Raw genomic sequence first — 21,019 nt, forward strand, 5'->3', positions numbered from 1 at the left:
CCCTCGGCAGCCCCAGGGCGCTGGGAGCTGTGTGGGCTGGAGTCTAATAACCTCTCCGCACAGACGGAGGCTCTCAACTAACTGAGGCGCTTCTGCAGAACCCGAGCCTTTGTGGTTGGAGAAATATATTCAGCCTACGGAGCCCCTTTTGAGCGATACAAATTAGATACAGCAGTCCCTTTTATGAAGATACTAATTAAGCCGGAGACAGCGGGCTCCAGGTTTTTTTCCATTGTTACATTTGTTCAGGCTTTGCTCCTGTTTATCACCATCAGCACGGCTAGTAAATACTGTCCTGGGTTTTCCGCGTCATCGGTGGCTGAACGGGGGCCTCTGGCCGTGAGCCAGGGGGATGAGAGTCCCAGGCCAGGGCTGCTTTGTCACTGTGAGTTGGGGCCACCCCCGAGGGGGGCCCCAGTTGAGTAGAAACCAAGCATGGATGGGGTCTTGCACCCATGCCCCTCGTCACCCAGGCCGCCTGGACTGGTGAGCGAGGCCGCCCAGGGAAGGAGGAGTGGAGAGGGTTCTGAACTTTGGATCCAGGCCAGCCTGGGCTCTTGCTCCAACTCCACTCATCAGCTCAGGCAGGTTACTGTGGGCCTCCCAGCCTCGGTTTCTCCATCTGTAAAGTGGGATCCCAGACTTGCCTGCTCGGACCGCCAGGTGGATTAAATCTGATAGAGCCTGGGAAGCACAGAGTAGGCACTCCGTTAATGATGTTTCCTAATCGAGGGCCTACTGTGTGCAGAGCCCATGGAGGGGATCCAGGTGAGGCTTGAGATGCAGCCCTGCCTGCAAGGAGCTCCCAGTCCGGGCCACACACACTGTCTAAGCAGGACTGTAGTCAGGGGACACTTGGGTGGGGACCGGAGCCAAAGCAGGCTTCCTGGCAGAGCTCAGGCTCACACTGGACCGCGAAGGCTTCCCGGTAAGGGGACAGGTGAGCAAGACCCTAGCATAGGCTGACCCGGCTCTGCCTGTGGTCCTCACGGACGGGCGAGGGTCTCGGGTCCGCTGGTCCTGGTGACCCAAGCCTGGTGATTCTGTTTTCCAGTCTTGTCCGCGCATTTCCGGGTCTGTGAGCCGTACACGGACCCCAAAGGCCGCTACCACTTCGGCTTCCACTGTCCCCGGCTCTCGGACAACAAAACCTTCATCCTCTGCTGTCACCATAACAACACGGTCTTCAAATACTGCTGCAACGAGACAGAGTTCCAGGCGGTGATGCAGGCGAACCTCACGGCCGGCTCCGAGGGCTACATGCACAAGTAGGTACCACACGGGGGCCGCTCCCCCGCTGCCTTGGGCCCCCGTGGAGCCAGGGTGCTGCCCAAACACCCCAGCCTCCGGGCCAGCCCCTGGGTAATCCGTGCGAGGATGGGTGGAGCTGGAAGGAGTCTGGCAAAGGCTTCAGGCGACAGGCTTTCTGGCCTGTTCCACCCTCTGGACTTTAGCCTTCTTATCTGAGAAATGGGCACGTGATACCTACCTCTCAGGGCTGCTGCAGAAGTTGAATGAGATCAAACCTGTGGAAGGCTTTCAGGTATGGAAGGTGCCTGGAGTTGGAATTCACGGGGCCCGAGCATCGTTTCCATTCATTATTTGTGGAACACATAGTGGTGGACATTCCTGACCCAGAGATCAATCCCACGCAGTCCTTTTCCTTAAGATGATTAAAACACGGCTCGGACGGGGGCTGTGAGTGTACAGATGGGGGCGGGGGTTTGCTGGCAGAAAAGCAGTGGGAATGTACGCAATGTAAAGCCATGTAGGATCAAAACAGCATCCACCTATTTTTCTTATTACTAGTGAAACTGAGCATATTTCATATGTTTGAGAACCATTGTATGTCTTTCACTGTGAGCTAGCTTTTTTTGTCCTTTGCCATTTGCTACTGAATTTTTGGCCTTTTTCTTATTTATTTACAGGAACTCTTTATATATGAAGGAGATAGGATGCATTGTAAACACTTTCTCAGTGTGTCTTTGAATTTGTGATGCTTTTTTCCTCATGCTTAATTTTTCATTGTTATATGATCCCCCCTTTTTTTCTTTCATGTCTTGTGAGCTTTGTATCATGCTGAGAAAGGCTTTCCCTACCCTGAGATCATTCAAAATTCTCTCATGTTTTCTTTTACTTCTTTTATGTTTTAATTTTTTGCCATCAAATCTTTGATCTGTCAGTAATTTATTTGGATGTAAGGGTTTTTTTTTTTTAGACCTGAATATAAGTAATTTATTAATTTACTTGGACATAAAGTAGGTATCCAACTTTTTTTTTTTCCCAAATGGATGGTTATCCCAACACCAATCATTAAATCGTCCATCTTTTCCTCACTGATGTGAAATGCAATCTTACCACATACTGTAATGTTCTGAACCTGAGTATCTGGGTCACTTGTGATGGGTTTCATTGGTCTGTTTATAAGTCCGCTAGTACTACAGTGTGTTAGCTGCTGTGGCTTTTGATATGTTTTCGTGTCTTCTTTGTCTGTCCACCAACTCTTTTGTCATATGAACTTTAGAATTAGTTTGCGTAGTCTCCTTGTCAAAAAAAAATCAAATTAGTATTTTTTACTGAGATTGTGTTGAATTCCTAGATTTAATTCAAGGAAAATGGACTTTTCATGTTGTCGAGTATTCCTATCCAGAAACACAGTATGTCGTTCCTTTTGTTCAAATTTTCTTTCATGGTGTTTTAGAGTTTTCTTCATATAGGTATTGTACATATCTTTTGCATTTATTCAAATTTATTTCTTTTCATCCTTCTTTCTTTCTTTCTTTTTTTTTTTTTGCCATACCCATGGCATGTGGAAATTCCCAGGCCAGGGGTTGAACCCATGCTACAGTTACCACCTGCGCCACAGTGCAGCAAATGCTGGATCCTTACCCCAGCACGCCACAAGGGAACTTCTTATTCATGTTTCTATTTTTATAGTAGAGTCTTTTCTTCTACTGTGTTTTCTAACCAACTATTGTTTACATAATAAAACCTAATGATTTCTCAATGTGAAATTTTCTACTTAGCCACCTTACTGAAATGTCATATCTTTGTGATACTGTTTCACTCGATTCTCTTAGGTGTCCAATTATGCCATTTGCAAACAACGATAGTTTCATCTCCTTCTTTTCAATCTTGGGGCCTCACTTCTTTTTCTTGTCTAATTCTGTTGGCTAGTACCTCTAAAACCATCTTTAAAATTGTCAGGCAATCTTCTCTTCTTCCTGACTTTAATGGGGATGATTCAGATATTTTCCCAATTAGCCCGAGGCTGACTCTTCTGGTGGCTATGTTCCTTTCCTGGTAAGGAAAAACCCACTTGGAAGAAGTGTTTGTTGAGTGGCTGTTGAAGGGATTCGTGACAGCATGGGAAGTGGTGGGCTGGTGGGGGGCAGTCTCAGCCTCAATCTCTCTGTCTGATGTTGGGCTGGAATGTTTTGCCACCCTGCCATGCTTACTTGGGGGAAGTTGCCTCTTCCCTTTGGTCGGGCAGGAGATGCCCATCCCTTGGCTGCTATCCAGCTCTCTCCTCCTCCCACCAAGGCCTTCCTCCCAGCCTTCCTTCCTCCAATGCTTCCCCTGAATATCCTGCCATCTGCTCAGACCTTAGAATAATTCTGTGTGAGGTAGTTCAGCAGGCCTTGTCTGTCACGAGGGCTGGCATCAAGCCTGGAACTTGACCCAAGCCTTTTATAAGACCAAGGACTAATTCCCCGAGCAAGGAGAGCAGTGCCAGGACTGGGGTTAGGACCCTGAAGTGCCGTAGTTGCCGGCTCAAAGCCAGATGGAGGGCAGAGGCTTGGCAAGATGGCCAGGCTTCTTCAAGGCTCTGGCGACCTGTGTCTGGGACCCACGTTTTGAAGCCCCCGGGTTTCTGTGTTCTGCACGTTTACACAGGCTTCACACCGAAAACTGTCATTTCAGCACAGTGGGTCCTGGCTACAGATAATGAAGAGTCAGAACATCAAACAAAGCCCTTTCCTGGGGAGGCATGGACACCCTGAGGAAGTTTGGCTGGGTTTTTATTCTGGAACCTCGGCAAGCATTTAGGGAGCATGTGGCATGGGGCCGGCCCTGCGTTCAAACCCTCGAAGTCACCTGGCAGCCCACCCCTAGCCCCCGTCACACACACAAGGAAGGTGAGGCTGGAGAGGGTGATAACTTGCTGACTGAGGTCGCCAGTCGGGGTGGAGCGGAGAGCCAGCCTGGGTCCAGAGGCCTCTTTCATAAATCTGGGACTTCTACTGATGGAGGGCCTAGAGCGGGGACCCCTCCCCCGCAGCATCGTGCACGTGCGGGGCCTGATTCTCCCTCGTGGGGGCCACTCTGGGCATCATGGAATGCTGGCCACCACCCACTAGCACCCGCTCCCCACTGCCTGGCTGTGACAACCAGCCGTGTCTCCTGTCGTGGCCCAGCGTGGGATCGGGGGGCCTTCCTGGCTCGTGGTTGAGAGCGATGCTCTGGAGGGGCCCCTCCTTGTTACCCTCCACCGAGCTCCCCACCACCTCCCTTCCCACACACATGGACGGGGGCCCAGAGCAGGCTGGCTGCGTGCTCTCCCGGGCCGTGCCACTCTCGTGGGCTCCCTGAGGGCGGCGTGGTGCTTGGTCTCCAGCATCCAAAAGTCTTTAGGAAGCTGAGAGCCACACAGTTGGAAGGGATGAGCATCTCTGGGCAGAGCTCCCTGCAGCCTGAGGGTGAAATGCCAGGGGGAGCAGGGCGAGGTGGGGGAGGGTGTGGTGGGGGGAGCAGGGGGAGAGCTGGGGGAAGGGCAGGGTGGGGCGGAGCAGGGGGAGAGATGGGGGGGCGGGGTGGGACGGGCCTCCTGGGCTGGGGACGGAGGGGGAAGTGCTTGGGCTTCCTCTTAAGGGCGAGGGGCCCTGAGGGTTTAGGTTGGACTTGTGCTCATGGGTGGCACACAGGACAAAGACCGGGGACACTGCAGAAGCCATGATGATGACCTGGGCAAGACTGGGGCCCCACTGATGGGAGGCGCTGGGGTCACCTGGGAGCTGCCCAGTCCAGAGCTTAGATCAGAGGCCCTGGAAGCCCCCGCTTAGCTGCCTGAGCCGCGGACCGTGGGGAAAGGGCCTGAGCCCAGGGAGCTGCACCTGACCTCGCATCCCACAGAGCTCGCGACAGAGCAGAGACAGCTGGAGGATGGGCCACAGGGCTGGGATGATAGGCCTGCGTGGCCTGAGATCCTGAGGGCCCCGGGTGTGTGAGGAGAGCCAGGTGGGGTCTGCCTCTGGGAGTGTCCTGCCCTTTGGGGCTCTGACCCCTGTGGGTGGGACGCCCGTGTCGTCTCGTTAGTCCTCACAGCAACTCTGAGGGAAGGAAGAAGGGGCTGGGCCCAGGCTGGTGAAATCACCTGTTTCAGCCACCGTCAAGGCCAAGGGGTGTCAGGGCCCTGGTTCCAGCCAGTGGGCTCAGCACCCCCGGGGTGCATCTAGACAGCCAGGACTTGCTGGGACCTGTGCCAGACTCAGCCAGGAGGCCAGATGATCGAATATCCCAGAAGGTTGGCGCCCACTGGCAGCCCATTTAGATGGACCAGCACAGCTGCGACCCCCGGTGGGGCTTTTTGAAGATGCCCGGGGCCCGTCAGCAGCAAGGGCTGCCTGGCACACGGCCGCCCCGCCTGTGAATCAGCTGGAAGGCGGGGCTGGTGGCAGAGAAGAGAAGAGTGCTTCTGATGACTTATTTATTTGTGTTTTTTCTGGAGGAACAGAAGAGTCTGTTTGGGTTCTGGCTGCCTGGCAGGGAGGCGGGCAGAGCAAGGGAAGCCCAAGCCCACCGCTATGGTGAGATGCCACTTGCAGCCACTCGGGCGGAGGCCCTGGTGTTCAGGATGGCACCTCGCACCTTCCCACACCAGGTTCTGGCCAGGACACTAGCAGCAGTGACCACCCGGGGCCCCAAACAAGCAGCGGCAGCGTCTGTCCAGGGCACGGGGTGGGACATGGGGGACGTGGGGTAGTGGTCAGCTCTCTCTGGGGGCGGGGGACATGTCTCTGGCAGAGGTGGCATGGACCAGAGTCTTGAGCAGTGCGTGGGCGTCCCTTCTCCAGGGAGATGGGCTGAGGCAGGAATTCTCAGAAGACAGAGGAGTCCTCAAGGCCTCGAAGTGGTCGGTTTTTTAAAAAAATTTTTATTCTTTCACTTTTTAGGGCCACACCCACGGCATATGGAGGTTCCCAGGCTAGGGGTCCAATCGGAGCTACAGCTGCCAGCCTACACCACAGCCACAGCAACGGGGGATCCAAGCCACATCTGTGATCTACACCACAGCCCATAGCAATGTCAGATCCTTAACCCACTGAGCGAGGCCAGAGATCGAACCCACATCCTCTTGGATACTAGTCAGGTTCATTACCGCTGAGCCACAGAGGGAACTCTAAGACCTAAAAGTAGAGAGTGCTCGGAGGTCCCATCGTGACTCAGCAGGTTAAGAACCCGACTCGTATCCATGAGGATTCGGGTTCGATCCCTGGCCTCCCTCAGTGGGTACAGTATCCCACGTTGCTGTGGCTGGGGTGTAAGCTGGCAGCTGCAGCTCCAATTTGACCCCTAGCCCGGGAACTGCCATATGCCATGGGTGTGGCCCTGAAAAGACAGAAAAAACAAAAACAAAAACAAACCTGAAAGGGCTGGATTGTCATATTCTTGCCCACAGTGAAACCGCTTTCCTCCAAAGGTGCGCTCCCTCCAGGCTTGGGGACTTGAGAATCCCAGTGCTGGGGTCTCCGCCACCTGGCCCCGTCCTGCGGGCCTTACTTCACCAGCAAGCACATTTCAGGGTCTGAATTGGGCCCGAAGTTTCTGGATGTTCTTGCTGGTGGCTGAGCCCTATCCAGCCCTGTTAGGCATACAGCCTACCTCCCAACGGTCAGCCTGGTGAAGCTAAAGAGGCTAGAATCCAGAGGTTTCCTAATCTGAATACAGCCACCAAGCCAGGGAAGGGACACATGAACACTGAGCATTTTCTGGAACACAAGGGGCCTGTGTTGTACTAACTCCCTTGACCTGAGCAGAGGTGTTGTCTTTGAAGACTCTCCTGCTGTGGCCTCTTTGCACCAGGGCTGAAGCTGAGAAAGGGGGGCGCGTGCCTGAATCCACACAGTTTGTGTCACCCCAACTCCTAGCAACACCAGAATGTTCATCCACTGAGTGAAGCCAGGGATGGAACCCGCATCCTCATGGATGCTCGTCAGGTTCATTACCACTGAGCCACAATGGGAACTCCCACAGAGAGGGAATTTGCCCGCCTAGGACTGGAATCCACACAGGCCTGACCTCTTGGGCCAGGAATTTCGTCACCAGGCTTATCAGCTTGTCACAGTGACCCATGGCCCGCCCCTTGAGCGGGCTCCGTGCTCAGCTATTTTAGGTGATGTCGGCTGAGGGGCCTTGAACTCTGCCGCCAGGGTTCTGGCACAACGGCCTCACCTCCCCCATCCTCATTGGAACTGCCCCTGGGTGGTGACGGGACTTGCACACAGCCTCCGCCAGCTCACAGACCTGCTCCTGTCCCCGAAAGGTGTTCAGCGAGGTTTTGCCAAAAGAGAAGGTCTTGTTCCTCGCTTGGGAAGCTCCACAAAGAATCTGAATCAGTAAATATTTCGGAAGATACTGAGAAATTGCTATCTGTGGCTTTGGCTGGCTTCACATCGTGCCCCATAGCACAGCCTGTTTTATCTTCTGCCCTTTGTAAAACACACACACACACACACTCTCAACAAAACGCCCCTGCGTCTGGATGAAATTAATTTCCAGATAACATTTTTCAATTAAATTAAAAAAATCCAGAATGCTTCCAGCCAGCCAACCATGGAGAGCACACCCTGTAGGGCCAGGGCGCTGCCTGGGGACCGCATCCGTGGCCCAGGCATCCTAGCCGGCCGCCACCTCCAGGGTGGCCTCCTTCGCAAGGGAGAGAGTCTGCGAAGGTGGCACCTCCTGCGGGTGTGCCCCTCCCTTCCCTGAGCTGGGTGGGTGTGTGTGGGGGGGCAATGCGATCATGCTACCCTCCCCCCATGCCAGTTAGAGCCAGGTGGCTGCAGAGGCACATGTGGTGACAATGACACACGCGTGGGATGCTCTTGGTGAGGGGTGGGGAGGTTGGGACCCGATGTCAGTTCCGGGTACAGGGTGAGCCAGGGCCAGGGCAGCCGCGCACATGTGGGGAATCCCCGCCCAGACAGCTGTCTTAGACTTGACCTTGAGATTCCACCGCCCGCCACCGCGTTCAGCAGATGCTGAGGTCAGATGGCCCTGCTGTTTAATCCCAGTGTGGCCACTCCCCAGCTCTGTAGCCTTTGGCCAGTGACTTTGCCTCTCTGGGCCTCATTTCATCATCTGTAAATGAGGGAAACTGGCCCCTAATACACAGTGTTGTTGCAAAAATTTTGAAATGCAGGGCAGTGGTGTGTTGTGGCTGCTCGTATCACCGTGAACGCTGAGTGTGTGCCTAGTGAAGATAAAATCTAGGGAAAAAGTTATTAACATCAAGGCTGCCGTTGTCACCAGCTCTGAATAAGCACTCAGTATCTGTTAGCATAAGGGACACGGGGAGGAGCCCCAGGCTGAGTGCTTGGCACACAAAGATAAGTTGTCTGGGACCCTAGCTTCGAGGAGCTCTGATCTCAAGATGCACACAGTCCCGCAAGACAGCGAAGACAACACAGTGTGTTCTGGGAAGCCCAATGGCGTTGGGAGCCCACGGGAGGGATTGGACTTAACACAGGACATCCAGGAAGGCTTCCTGGAGGAGGTGATAGCTACACTAAGACATGGAGGCAGGGCCGGCTGTGAGCACAGGAGGGAGGGAGCAGCTTCCAGGCAGAGGAGAAGCATAGGCAGAAGCCTGGAGGTGGCTTATCTGCCCAGAGAACATGACACCTGCCTTAGGCAGTGTGGTGCAGGGGTTAGGATTGGGGGCTCTGGGGCTGGACTGCAGAGTTCGAATCCTGGCTCTGCCGCCTGATGACTAGACGCTCTTAATTCTTCTGAGCCTCGGATTCCATCTCTGGAATGGGGATGAAGGCAGTAATACTTGCTTCCCGGTCTATTTCTCGAGTGTGGAGCGGGCTGAGATGTGTAAAGCGTTTAGAGCGATGCCCAGCAGCTGCGTCTTTGTTGCTGTTGTTATTTCTCAGTCCTGGTGGTTTAGTCCAGCTCCCCACCCCCACCCCCGCCAGCATCGCAGACTCTCTCTCTCTGTGGGGCAGCTTCTGCAAACAGCTGCCCCTGCCTCTCCCTCCCTGCCCCCCTCCCTCAGCCCCCGCGGCTGCTGCCATGGGAACCACCCAGGAAAAGCCGGATGCTTGGAGCAGCTCTGTGGGGGCTACAGGGGAGGCTGGAGAGAGGGTGCTGGGGGAGCAGGCGTGCCGGTGGCTGGAGCCAGGGCCTCCTCCTCTGTCCACGTGGACTCCTGCCTCGGCATGCCAGACGGGGCTGCCGGCCTCTGGTCGCTGGCAGAAATTCTTATCCAGATATGTCCAGGCAGAGCTAGCTTCCCCTAAGGCAGCTGGCTATCAGTCCTCCACACCTTAGTATGAACGAGCCCCTGGGATGGCTGTGGGCCCCATGGAGGTAGTGGCTAGAGATGGAGCTGCAGGAGGGATCAAAGATGCCCTGATGCAGAATTGCTGGGCTACTCATTCCATGAGCAGATACTGAGCCCCAAGCACCTGCCAGTGTCTGCTCCATACAAGGTGCCCCAGCCTTCACGTAAGGAGGGAAGGTATCCAGGCAGAGGGCAGGGTGAACGAATGTCAGCAGCCCTGCCTGGGCCCAGCCCTGGTAGGGGGCGGGAGGACCCTGAGGGGAGCAGCCCCCTCCCCCACCACGGCAGAGGTCAAGGTCAGGCAGCGCTCAGGGGTGAACCAAGCTGGGAAGATCCAGAGTCCGGAAACTGAGCCCAAGTGGGACCTCACATCATCTCTTCCAGGCCCAGAGACACACAGGGGGCCTCCCAGGCCACACAGCCAAGCTGGGCCCAGGACAAACCAGAGCCAGGCCTCCCGGCTCGGGCCCGTGCTCCCTGGCTTCAGACAGCAGACAGAGGGGCCCGCGGTGGGGACCCAGGACACCGAAGGACCCCTGTCTGGTGGCAGCCAGGGCGGGCCCCTCCCAGTGGGATGTAGGGCTATGCCGCTGGGTAGAGCCTCCCTCTGGCCACCCACCAGCGCACACGCCCCTGAGCAGATGCCCGCAGTGGGGCGCAGATGGAGGCGGCGTTTGTGGGATTAATAAATCGGTCCCCTTAAACTGCCGCAGTCCTGGGCAAGCGCTGTTGGGGGCTCAGTGGCCCCAGCGGCAATGGCAAAGCGGGGGAAACAGCCCTTCCTGGGCCCCGGGGGAGACTCAGACCCTGGCCTAGGTGGGAAGATGAACATGGGCCCTGACAGCATGGCCCCGGGGGGGGGCGGAGTGGGTTTGGGCCTGACCCAGCCGTATGGGGGCAGTGTGTCTGGAGGGCTTCCTGGAGGAGGCAGTTTCCGAGAGGTGGTGGTAGGACTCAGGTGGGGAGGAAGGCGGCAGGGAACAGAAAAGGCTGGCCTGGCCGGCAGCACAGCCTGTGCAAAGGCCGGGGGTCCGAGCGAGCTCCTTAGGGGCCATGGGCCTTCGCCGCTCAAGACCTGCCATCACCTCTACTTCTGGAGGGTGGCTAGTCCCCCGTGGAAGTGCAGGGTGAGGGAGGAAGAGAATCAACGTCGGGGGGCCCCCGAGACCCCCAGCCGCGCAGTCTGGTGGTGCTTGGTGAAGAGGCCTGAGTTGGGGAGCGATGGGGGGGTGGCTCTGAAGGCATGTGGCTGGTGGAGCAGAAGGGGCCAGAGTCACGGGCGTGGGGAGGGCAGCGGAGCCGATGCTGAGTGTCCTGGGCTTCTGAGAGAGGAGGCGAGATGGAGCAGGCTGGAAGGGAGCCGGCCGCAGGTGGGGAGCACACCGGCTGGGTTCCCGCAGAACTTGGGGGTGTGAGGTGGCCTGGTGTGGGTGCTGATGGGTGGGGGTTTACCGCTCTGGAGCGTGGGTCAGTTTATCTTAAGACGACAGACTTCCAGCATTTGCTCTGGGTCCAGGAAGATGGGGGCAGGGAAGCTGATGGGGGAGGGGAGGAGGTGGTGAGGGGTGCCTCCTGGGTGGCAGGAACAGCATAGCAAAGGGCAGGAGGGTGGACCGACTGGGGGCACCCATGGGAGACAGCTGGGAGGGGACAGGAGGGTGAGAGTAGGGGCTGCCACGACTGGGGGCACCCACAGGAGACAGCTGGGAGGGGACAGGAGGGTGAGAGTAGGGGCTGCCACTTCCTGAGCAGAGCCAAGAATTCCTTCCAAAGAGTTGTTTTTGTTGTTGTCCTTTTAGGGCCGCACCTGCAGCTTATGGAAATTCCCAGGCTCGGGGTCCAATCAGAGCTGTAGCTGCTGGTCTACACCACAGCCACAGCAACACCAGATCCGAGCCGCCTCTGCGACCTACACCACAGCTCACGGCAACGCCGAATCCTTAACCCGCTGAGCGAGCCAGGGATCGAACCCTCAACCTCATGGTTCCTAGTCGGATTTGCTTCCCCTGCACCACAAAGGGAACTCCCCTTCCAAAGGGTTTAACAGTGTATGTGGTGGGGGGGGCGCCGAGGGGAGGGAAGCCCCCCGGGAGCCCCACCCAAGGACCCGGGGTCCTGGAGGGGTAGTCAGGTGGGATGGGGCTCAGGGCCATGGGTTCCAGGGATCCGGGGGGAGGCCGAGAGGCAGGTGGGGCAGAGGCAGTGGGGGTGGGGAGCGAGCATGAGGAGAGGGAACCAAGACTCCTTGCCCGGGGGGGCTCGCCACCCCTCCCCTCTGAGACCCCGAAATGGTTCCCGTGTTCCGTTTTCTAATCCACCCCACTGGTTAACTCGGGCCCGGCGGAGTCACTCTCGCGGCCTCTCAGCCTCTCTCTGTTTTCCCCCAGCAACTACACCGCCTTGCTGGGAGTGTGGATCTACGGCTTTTTCGTGCTGATGCTGCTGGTTCTGGATCTTTTGTATTACTCGGCCATGAACTACGACATTTGCAAGGTCTACCTGGCACGGTGGGGTATCCATGGACGGTGGATGAAACAGGACCCCCGGCGATGGGGGAACCCGGCCCGGGCCCCTCGGCCAGGACAGCCGGCCCCGCAGCCCCAACCTCCTCCAGGCCCCCTGCCGCAAGCGCCCCAGGCCGTGCACACGCTCCAGAGAGACAGCCACAGCCCACCGCTGATGGCCTTCCAGAGTTCCTCTGCCTGGTGAGTGGCTGCGATCGCTTGTCTTTGGTGAGCTTGGAAAATACCAGGTCATTATTGCTGCTCGGTTTGGCTCATCAATTACCGGATTATTTGCTTATCTCATTTGCCGGGAAAGATTTCAAGTTGCATGTGGTAACAACAGCGTGTGCCTGAACAGCAGAGTCTAAATGAAAGGTTGAAATGGAGCTTTAGAAACAAAAGCTTGGCAGTTTTTATTTTCCTTAGAATTCTGGTGTGAGAACTGTTGCCACTGAGCGTGAAATGGCATTGTGAGTTTCCTGGCTGCCAAGGCAAAAAGGGAAATTGGATGGCTTTCCAGGTTTTCACAGTCTGGTCAAAGGAAGCGAACTGGTCTGTCAGGGGCTGGGAGGGAAGCTTTTTTCCACATGAAGTTAGGAAATAAGCATATTACTGGGTCCCACTGAGCACAGAAGTGAGTCACAGAGAGGCATCTGAGGCGATGCAGGCAGGCTGCTCAGTGGTGGCTCATGGGAAGGAAGGGAGCTGGCAAGGAAGGTGGGATCTCAGTTGGCCTTATAGGGTGGCCACTCCGGCAGAGCCAGTTACCCTGCCCCAGTGGCGAGTTTACGGCTTCCGCTACGGTGCCTCTCCAGTCTGTCCATCTCTAGTCTGATGGGAGCTGGGGAATAACCTGACCTGGGGGTCCCGGGACAGTGCGGGCTCTGTGCATTTTGGAGCAGGAGCCACTGCGCAGCTGGCCCACACTAAGGACAGGCTTCAGCCCCTGGCAGGTGCAAGGCTGAGCTCAGATGCCCACGTCCAGGGCTTGGTGTGGGGTCCAGGTGCCCTGTGGGGGCTGAGCTGCCGCCCTGGGCACACAAGACATGGGGCACGTCAGCCCGGGGCATCACCCTACTGAGCCCAGCCTGAAAGATCCAGGTGCAAAAACCTGCAGCAGGGGTCACTGCCAAGTCCATGAGCTCTGCAGGCAACCCAACCCAGGTTCAAGTCCCCGCTTGGCCAGTAACCAGCTCCATCACTTCAAGCAAGTTCCTTCACCCGCTCAACCTCCATCCTTGTGAAGGAGTGGAGAGTCTGCATGTCCACTCCCCCCGCCCCGGTTATCCTGGGGATCAAATGCAATTCCCGGCACATAGTAGGTGCTCAGTTGACCGCTGCTACCTCTTTGCTGGAGATGCAGCCAAGCTAGTTCCTGATCATTTAAGTAGCTCATGCAGGGTGACCTTTTCCATAATGAATAACTTAAATAATTAATAAGAGACACTTAAATCAGCCTGTGCTTACTGGTCCAATAAGTGCCCCGTCCGTCACGCAGGGGACAAAGACAAAGCCTTGCTCAGCTCAGCTCTGTTTGCCAAATGTGCGCGAGCAGGTCCTCTCGCGGGGGCGGGGTGGCGAGCCAGGCTCCTGGTGACGTGGAGGTGATGGCTGCAGAAGAGGCGGGTCTCCATCCAGAGGCGTGGGAGGTGACACACAAGCTCACCCAAAGCATCAGCCCCAAAGTGAAACAGCTGCTGGTCCAGCCCCGAAGCTGGGGTTTCCCGAAGAGCGCGGCTCTTGGAGCAGACACCTCTGGGCCGGTTGTCAGCATCAATGCCCGGGTCTCAGCCAGGAAGCTCTGAGGGTGATGCTGTAGGCACCAAACTTTGAGGACCACTGGAAAAATGTCTTTCGCAGATGCCATGTGCTTTGAGAGCTGAAGCTACCATGTCAACAGAGGTGTCCCTCTCCCCCCTTGCTGTGTCCTTGGCAGTGATTCGAGCCAGCCTCTCTGGGGTGTTTGCCTTCCTGCCTGCAGAATCCAGGGCAGTGAGGTTTGTTCCGAGTCGCTGGGTCCAGTCCCTTGCTGTTAACCCTCGCCTGCCTCTGCCGTCTCCCCCTTTCCACACTGCACAATTGTGCACCTATTGTGTGCCAGGCGCCGTGCTGTGCACTCCAGGTGGGGTTCAAAGACATCTGCCGTGGAGCAGAAAGGGCGTGCCAAGCTTGATGGGCTGGTCCCTGCAGCCTGGGTTCATGGCTTCAGGAGAGGCTGAGCGCCCAGGCGTCTGCGTCGTGTTGGAGCGCAGCGCCTGCTGGTTCCCCTCTTTGCAGACCCAGGAGGGTGTTTCCATGACCATGTGAGCCTTCCCTGGAGACCTGCTGGGATGTGACATGTGCTGGGGGTTCCCAGGGTGCCGCCCAGCTCCGTTCTGCCTTCCACTGGCGGTGACCTTGGGTCGGGGGCTTCCTGCTTGGGCTTCCGTGTACGCCCGAGGGGAGGGGGGTGGACTTTGGGAATACGGTCGGGCGGGCGGCCGACCTACCTGGCGCTGGCCTCCTGCTGGGTGCCCTGCTCCCAGCAGCACCTACTGAGCACTTGTTGTGTCCTGAGTGGCGTTTGCACACTGCCAAGAAGCTTTCCCGAGGTGACAAGCCAGTATGGTCAGGATGTGATGGGGGCTCCAGCCCCCCTACCCACTGGCCCTAGCATCCCCCGCGCCCCCCCCCGCCCCCCGCCCTCTATGCTCGCAGGAATCCCTGCGCCTCCCGTGTGCTCTCTTCTGTTACATTGTTCAACTGGGCTAAAGTTTCCCTGAGCAGCCCCCACCCCTCCTGGCTCTGTGCTGGGGGTGAGGGGCACAGCCGGACGGTGCGGGGCAGTCTGAGGTCACACAAGCCTTGCCTTGGGGACAGAAGGGGAGAGGGTGGCAGAAAGCCACCCAGCCAGGCAGGTGGATGGCCTCCCCTCGGGGCGGGGGGTGTGGTCACGGGGTGGCGTCAGAGTGGGGGAGGGGGGCTGGAAATCTGGCACTCGAGGAACACGAGGGGCTGGAATCACTGTTTCTCCCCGAATAAGCACTGGAGTCTGGGCTGCTTTGTGGGTCTTCTGAACCCCCACATTTGGGCATGTGTCAGCACTTTGCTAGGGCATCACTGAGATGCCACCTCTCCAGCGGATGGCATCAGCTGCATCCCAGGCATGCGTGCATGCATGTGTGTGTGTCCCCTTTCATCTCCAGAAGTCCTCAGCCTTTGCGGCCTCTGTGGCTTTCTCCCCTCCCCCATCCCGCCTCGAATCTCGTGGGTGACCCCAGCTTCTCCAGCTCCCAGGGGCTTCTCCAGCCCTGGCCCACAGCCCAGCCTCTCCGCCCCCAGGGAGCAGGACCGGAGCGCTTCATCTGGGAAGAGGGGCCGAGGGGGAAGCGGGCTGCAGGTGCACTCGACACCGGGGTCCCCAAAGTCCCCACCACGAGGTCACTCCTCTTCTAGGCCCCACACACATGCCTGTTCTGAGCCCTCATTTGGGGGTGGGGGACTCTCAAGTCACGATCCAGCCCTGGACGACTCCTGGGGACACTGAGGCAGGAAGCTTATCCCAGGTGCCCCAAGGGGAGGCCCATAGGTGCTACAGCTGCCTGGTTGGTGGCCGGGAGCAGGCGCTGGACCTGGAGGCAGGGTCGTGGACCAGGCTGAGCCTCAGTGCCGCCAGCTGAGTCCCTGCAGAGCCGGGCACCTGGCAGGGCTCAGCGAACACTCAGAAACCCACCGAGGAGGCTGTGAGAGCTGCTCCCCCCAGCTCCCCAGACAGCGGGCATCTACTCAGTGTCAGGTGCTCAGGGCACAGCAGCACAAAGAGGAACAGGATGGGGTGACAGGGTGGAGAAGGGGGTCACAGTCGCTGAGTGCTGGCTGCGTACCGGGCACCTGCCACGGGCTGCGTCTGTGGAGTCAGCACCAATCCGGCCCTAAAGTCACGACTCTTAGTTGGGCATTTTTCGTGTTTGCATTACCATCGTGCCATAGGAAGCACAACCGTTTGGGGCAGGAATCCGATGGCTCAGGTTCAAAGCCCACCTGGGACACATGCAGGCCCTGTGACCTCGGACAAGCCATTCCACCGGCCCGTGCCTCCGTTTCCCCACGTACCTAGCAGGGGTTGTTGTCATCCTGAGAATTAAGTGGGCCAGTCCTTGTCAAGGTCCTGGCTGGCACCTAGCCCCCGAGTGGTGGTGACTCTTAAGGTCACTTCACCTATAGGTGAGTAAACGCCCTTCCAGAGTTGACAGGGCGAGCAGAAGCAACATGTCCCTGCACGGGCCACCCCACGTGCTGCGCAGACCAGCCACACACCCTGGTTCATCTCCCATCTTCCCTGTGGGGTTGGGGTGTGGAGCCCCATTTTCAGATGTGGAAAGAGGGGGGCTCAGGGGAATTTGTTGACTCGCCCATGTCAGCCAGCAAAGGGAAGACCAAGGCAGGGCCCCACCCCAGGGCCAGCAGCCCCTCTGCTGGAGGGGGCGCTCATAGGGCTGCTGGAGAGGTGGCCTTGTCCACGGGAGGAGGGAGCAGCCTCTTGGTCACAAACTCTGAAGCAGCCCCCAAGCTGCCACTAAAAAAGCAATATTGGAGGCCGAGCATCAGTGGTGCCGCGTTTCAGGGCAGCCCTGCCTCTGTGGTCCCCGCAGACACAGATCCATCCGTCTCCATCCCCAGAAATGCCATTTCCTCGCTGCCTGGCGAGGCCCCAGTTGCATCACCACGTGGGCTGGCACTAGGGTGCCCCCGCCTTGGACCCCCACAGACCGGGCCTGGATCCGGTGGGGGGAGGGCAGTGTCCTCTGGGCACAGCAGTTGCACAGCCCCCCTTCAATCACCTTCGCAGGGAAGCTGGCTTTCCCTTCCTCAGACTGCAAAGTTTTCTGCTAAAATCCCACTGCTGGCTCAGTCTCCCCTAGTGGCCCCATGCCCCCGGCTTGTTTCCTTCTGAAAAGCGGTGACACGTGCCCTGGTTTTTTACCCATAATGTCTCCCCTGCCCACCTGCCACGCTCTGTTTTTCTCCTGAGCGAGCGTACAGAGAGTTTCACCTTGACCTTTCTCACACGCGTGCAGGCTCACAGGCGGCAGGAGGGCAATTCTGGGCTGAGTGCCTCCTTCCTGCCGCCCTCCCCCGGCCCTCCCCCCACCCCCGCATCCGTTCCCACATTCAGCCAACACTCTCCCAGCCCCTGCCCTCACCCCCGGCCCCCCATACCACTCCACCTGGCTCTTTTTGCCCCAGCTAGGGGTCTACTTCCTAACAAATCACATCCTTATTATTGTGCGATGGTTGCTGGCCTCCCTCCCGCTGAAACCTACCCCCCCCCCCCCGCAGGTGTCTGGTCTCTGGTGTTCAGGGCACTTAGCAGGTGCTCAGCAGATGCTGTTTGATTGACGCGGCAGCAGCAGAGCTGGAGCCGCCCCTGCGGCATCACCCTAACCCGTGTGCTTTGTTGCCAGTGCCCTCCCTGGGGATGTAGTGGGGCTAAAGGAGGAAAGGGGGGCAGCTGGGGAGGCTGCAGGCACCACCCAGGCTCCTCGCTGCAGCTGTGGGGAGCAGGGTCCCTGAGATGCGGTGTCACCCCTGCTGCCCTGTCATCATCCCGCGCATGTGCGTCGCTGTCACTGTTACAGGCCCAGAGGAGCAAGCAGGGGCTCACGGTCAGCCACACCAGGCTCTGAATCCCATCTTAGCTCCTGAAGACCTCTCCGAGCCTCAGTTTCCTCATCTGTAAAATGGGTACAGTTGCAACCTGACCTCACAGTGCAGTCATGAGGACGAGAGGAGGTTCATGGCTGCCCTCCCAGGACCCCAGTCTCCTATTGTCCCTGCCTCGCTCCCTCTGGTTCATCCCACCTCCCCGTCCCCTTGGAGGACTTCAGTTCCTGGCCTGGCTCCCACAGCCCTCCCCAGCCACCCCACTGTCTCTGAAGCCTCAGGCTACCTCTCACCTTCTTCTAAGATGCGCAGGAGCCAGTGGAGCGCTGGGGCCATAGCTAAACACTTACTGGACACCCCCCTCATCATTATTTTCCTTGGCCCTTGTAACTCCCACCCTGGGAACTGAGTTCCACAGCTTCTACCGTCGCCTTTAACAGATGAGCAAACACAGGCCCAGGGAGGCTAAGTGACTTGCCCACAGCCACACAGTAAGTCCATGAACCTGAGCAGGGGTCTCCCCGGTGCAGGATCTCTCAGAACCAAGTCCGACCCCGAGCCAGCCGCCAAGCCCCTGCTAACCTCGAAGTGCCTCCCGCCTCCTTCCTGCCTCGCACCTTCCACTTGAGGCCGGGCTTCCCTCCATCTCTGGCCAATTCACGCCTCCCTGCTTTTGTACACAGTCCTCTTCCCAGAATGCTCCTCTTCCACATCTCCCTGGGGAACTCCTATTCATCCTTCAAAACCTTCCCTGAGGTCAGGGGCCCTAGTCAGGTCTAGAGGCCTGGTGGGGGGTGAGGGATGGGGTGGCAAATAGAGGAGAGGGCAGAGGCTGCTCACCCCCAGGCCTTCCCAAGGGAAATTCCTGACTTAGCCTGGAAAGGGGGGTGGTTGTGTATTTCAAACTGTAATGGGCATTCAATCCCCCCGGGGCCTGATAAATTTGCAAATTCAAATGTGCATGGGCTGGGGTGGGCCTGGGACTCTGCATTTGTAGACCAGCTCCCGGGAGATGCTGGTGCTCCCCCAGATGCTGGTCTAGGAACCAGCCATTGACTGGAGAACAGTGCCTGGGCCATTCGAGTGGGAGCTTCTTTCTCCAGGACAGGCTGCCTGACTTGAGGGCTCAGATTGGCAGAAGGAGCCCAGGGGCCTGGGGGGGCTGGCTCTGGAGTCCAGGGGGGACAGTGAATATCCTGACCCCGTGGCAAAAAGGGAGAAGCTTCCCCTCCCCTCCCGTATCCACCTGGCCAGCCAAGAAAGCCCCCAGCTCGGGAGGGGCTCGGGTTTGCACGGAAAGCATCCCATCACATGGGGAACAACCACAGTAGCACGAAGGGCCCAGGGGACCCAGGAGAGCCCTCAGGGAACTGCAGGGGAGGGCGGCATCATGGCAGGCTTCCTGGAGGAGGAGGCAACAGTGTTGCGCAGGCCTGGGGAGGTGTGGGGAGGTCACCTGGTTGGAACAAGGTGGGAGAGTCTCTCCAGACAGAGGGAGAGGCCTGGAAAAGGCCACGGCGAACCTTGAAGTCAGGAGACATTTACAGATTTTGTGGGGGCCAAGGAAGAGCCAGCCCCTCTTTCCTGATACTCGCTCTGGGTCCTCTCTCAGCCCATCGCCCCTCCCAGTCACCTAGAACCCTCTCTAGCTCATTCATGCCTCCCCCTCCCCACAGAGCTCCCTGGACCCCAGAACCTCCCCGCTGGTAGAGCTCGGATGTCCCTTTTTGCCTGGCTCTGCGGCCAGAGCCTCCGCTGTGTGGCTTCTGGAGGGAGGACTCCAGCCAACAGCGAGAAATGCCAGGATATTAGGAGATAAAGGGAGAGGACCAGGTATCTTCATTCCTTGGCGACACATCAGACACCAAGGAGGCCCCGTGATGGAATTGAGAAGGCACTGAGAGTCCTGAGTGGGGTTGGAGTTTCAGATGCTCGGGGCCTCCAGCTGGATCAGGACACTCTAGCCCCGTCCATCTCATCTCTGTCCTTCCCGCTGGGCCCTGGCTTCCCCCCGCCTGGCCTAGTTTACACGGGGAGACACCCCCAGTCCCCCACCAGTTCTTCCCGTTTTCATCACGTTCACGCAGCTTTGGTGAGGGTGTTTGTTCCTTAGCGCTGCCCCATGACCGGGGAGTCCCGGGAGGGAGGAGGAATGACAAGCCCGGAGCAGAGGCCTCACCTGCTGTGTGTCCTCAGATGAGCTGCAGACCCTCTCTGAGTCTCAGCACTTCCTCTGGGCATTGGTGATGAGAGGTACAGGAGAGCACACAGAAGGGCCTGGCCCAGGGCTGAGCACACAGTAGGGCTTCAGGAGAGAGCGATGATCGTATTCCTGGGGGACATGCTCCCTCCCCTCCCAGCTGGCCTGCCCCTCCTTACCCCGGGGAGGGCCGGGGAGGGCACTCAGAGAGCCGGGCTTCTCAGTGGACCAGGGCTCAGGTGCTTGGCCAAGAGGGAACACGTAGGTTTGGTGCTGGGGAGCAAATCTAAAATAACAGCTACCCAAGTTCCTGTTGTGGCTTGGCAGATGAAGCCCCAGTGCTGTCTCCCTGAGGATGTGGGTTCTATCCCTGGCCTAACTCAGTGGGTTCAGGATCTGGCGTTGCCACAAGCAGCCACGTAGGTCACAGATGCAGCTCGGATCCAGCTACAGCTCCAACTGGATCCCTAGCCTGGGAACTTCCATATGCTGTAGGCATGGCCATAAAAATTAAATTAATTAATTTAATTAAATAATAGCAACCCTTGAGCACAGGTGCAGCCGGGCACCATGCCAGCGCTCAGGCAGGGCGCTCTGTGGTCCTGCCCCATCCCTGCTAAAACTAAGAACGAGGGTTTTCTCTGCTGGTTCAGTACCTCGCTCCCAAATCCTCATTTCGTGGATGAGGAAAGCAAGGCACAGAGAGGTTAGGTAACTGGTCCAAGGTCACCCAGAGGATCCCCCGTAGACTCGGCATTTGAACCCAGGCAGTCTGCTCCAGCTGAGGCTGTCAGGGTGGGGTCTCCAGCCTATCCTCAGCCGGGGAGCTGGACAGGAGAATCGGAGGAGGCAGGGGACAGAGCTCGAGGGCTTCCGCATGGCCCTGAAGTCTTGGGCAGGAACCGGCTCCCTGCTGAAGGCTCCAGCCAGGGCAGGACTGAGGGGCAGTGGGCGGGAGTCCAGTTCTGGTCCAGAGAGGAGAAGGGATGGGAGCCCACCTCCCCACTCCTGTCCTGGGCCAGGCCCTGCCTCGGGCACCTGGTCACACAGTCAGACTGACTCGGGGGCAGACAGTAGCCATGAGTGAGCAGGTCTGATGGA

At 57.9% G+C, this 21,019-nt stretch overlaps 1 protein-coding gene across 6 annotated transcripts in view; it reads left to right on the top strand.

The window, feature by feature from the left end:
* SHISAL1 (shisa like 1) overlaps positions 1-21,019 on the top strand; it is a 144,109-nt gene that overhangs the window by 96,464 nt on the left and 26,626 nt on the right. For all 6 annotated transcript variants that reach the window (XM_047786030.1, XM_047786033.1, XM_047786028.1 and 3 more), the window contains exons 3-4: positions 1,055-1,268; positions 11,959-12,276. In XM_047786030.1, the coding sequence (XP_047641986.1) occupies positions 1,055-1,268; positions 11,959-12,276 (532 nt within the window). The remainder of the gene's footprint in view (positions 1-1,054; positions 1,269-11,958; positions 12,277-21,019) is intronic.

Source organism: Phacochoerus africanus, chromosome 7, assembly GCF_016906955.1.
Source record: "Phacochoerus africanus isolate WHEZ1 chromosome 7, ROS_Pafr_v1, whole genome shotgun sequence".
Lineage (NCBI taxonomy): Eukaryota > Metazoa > Chordata > Mammalia > Artiodactyla > Suidae > Phacochoerus > Phacochoerus africanus.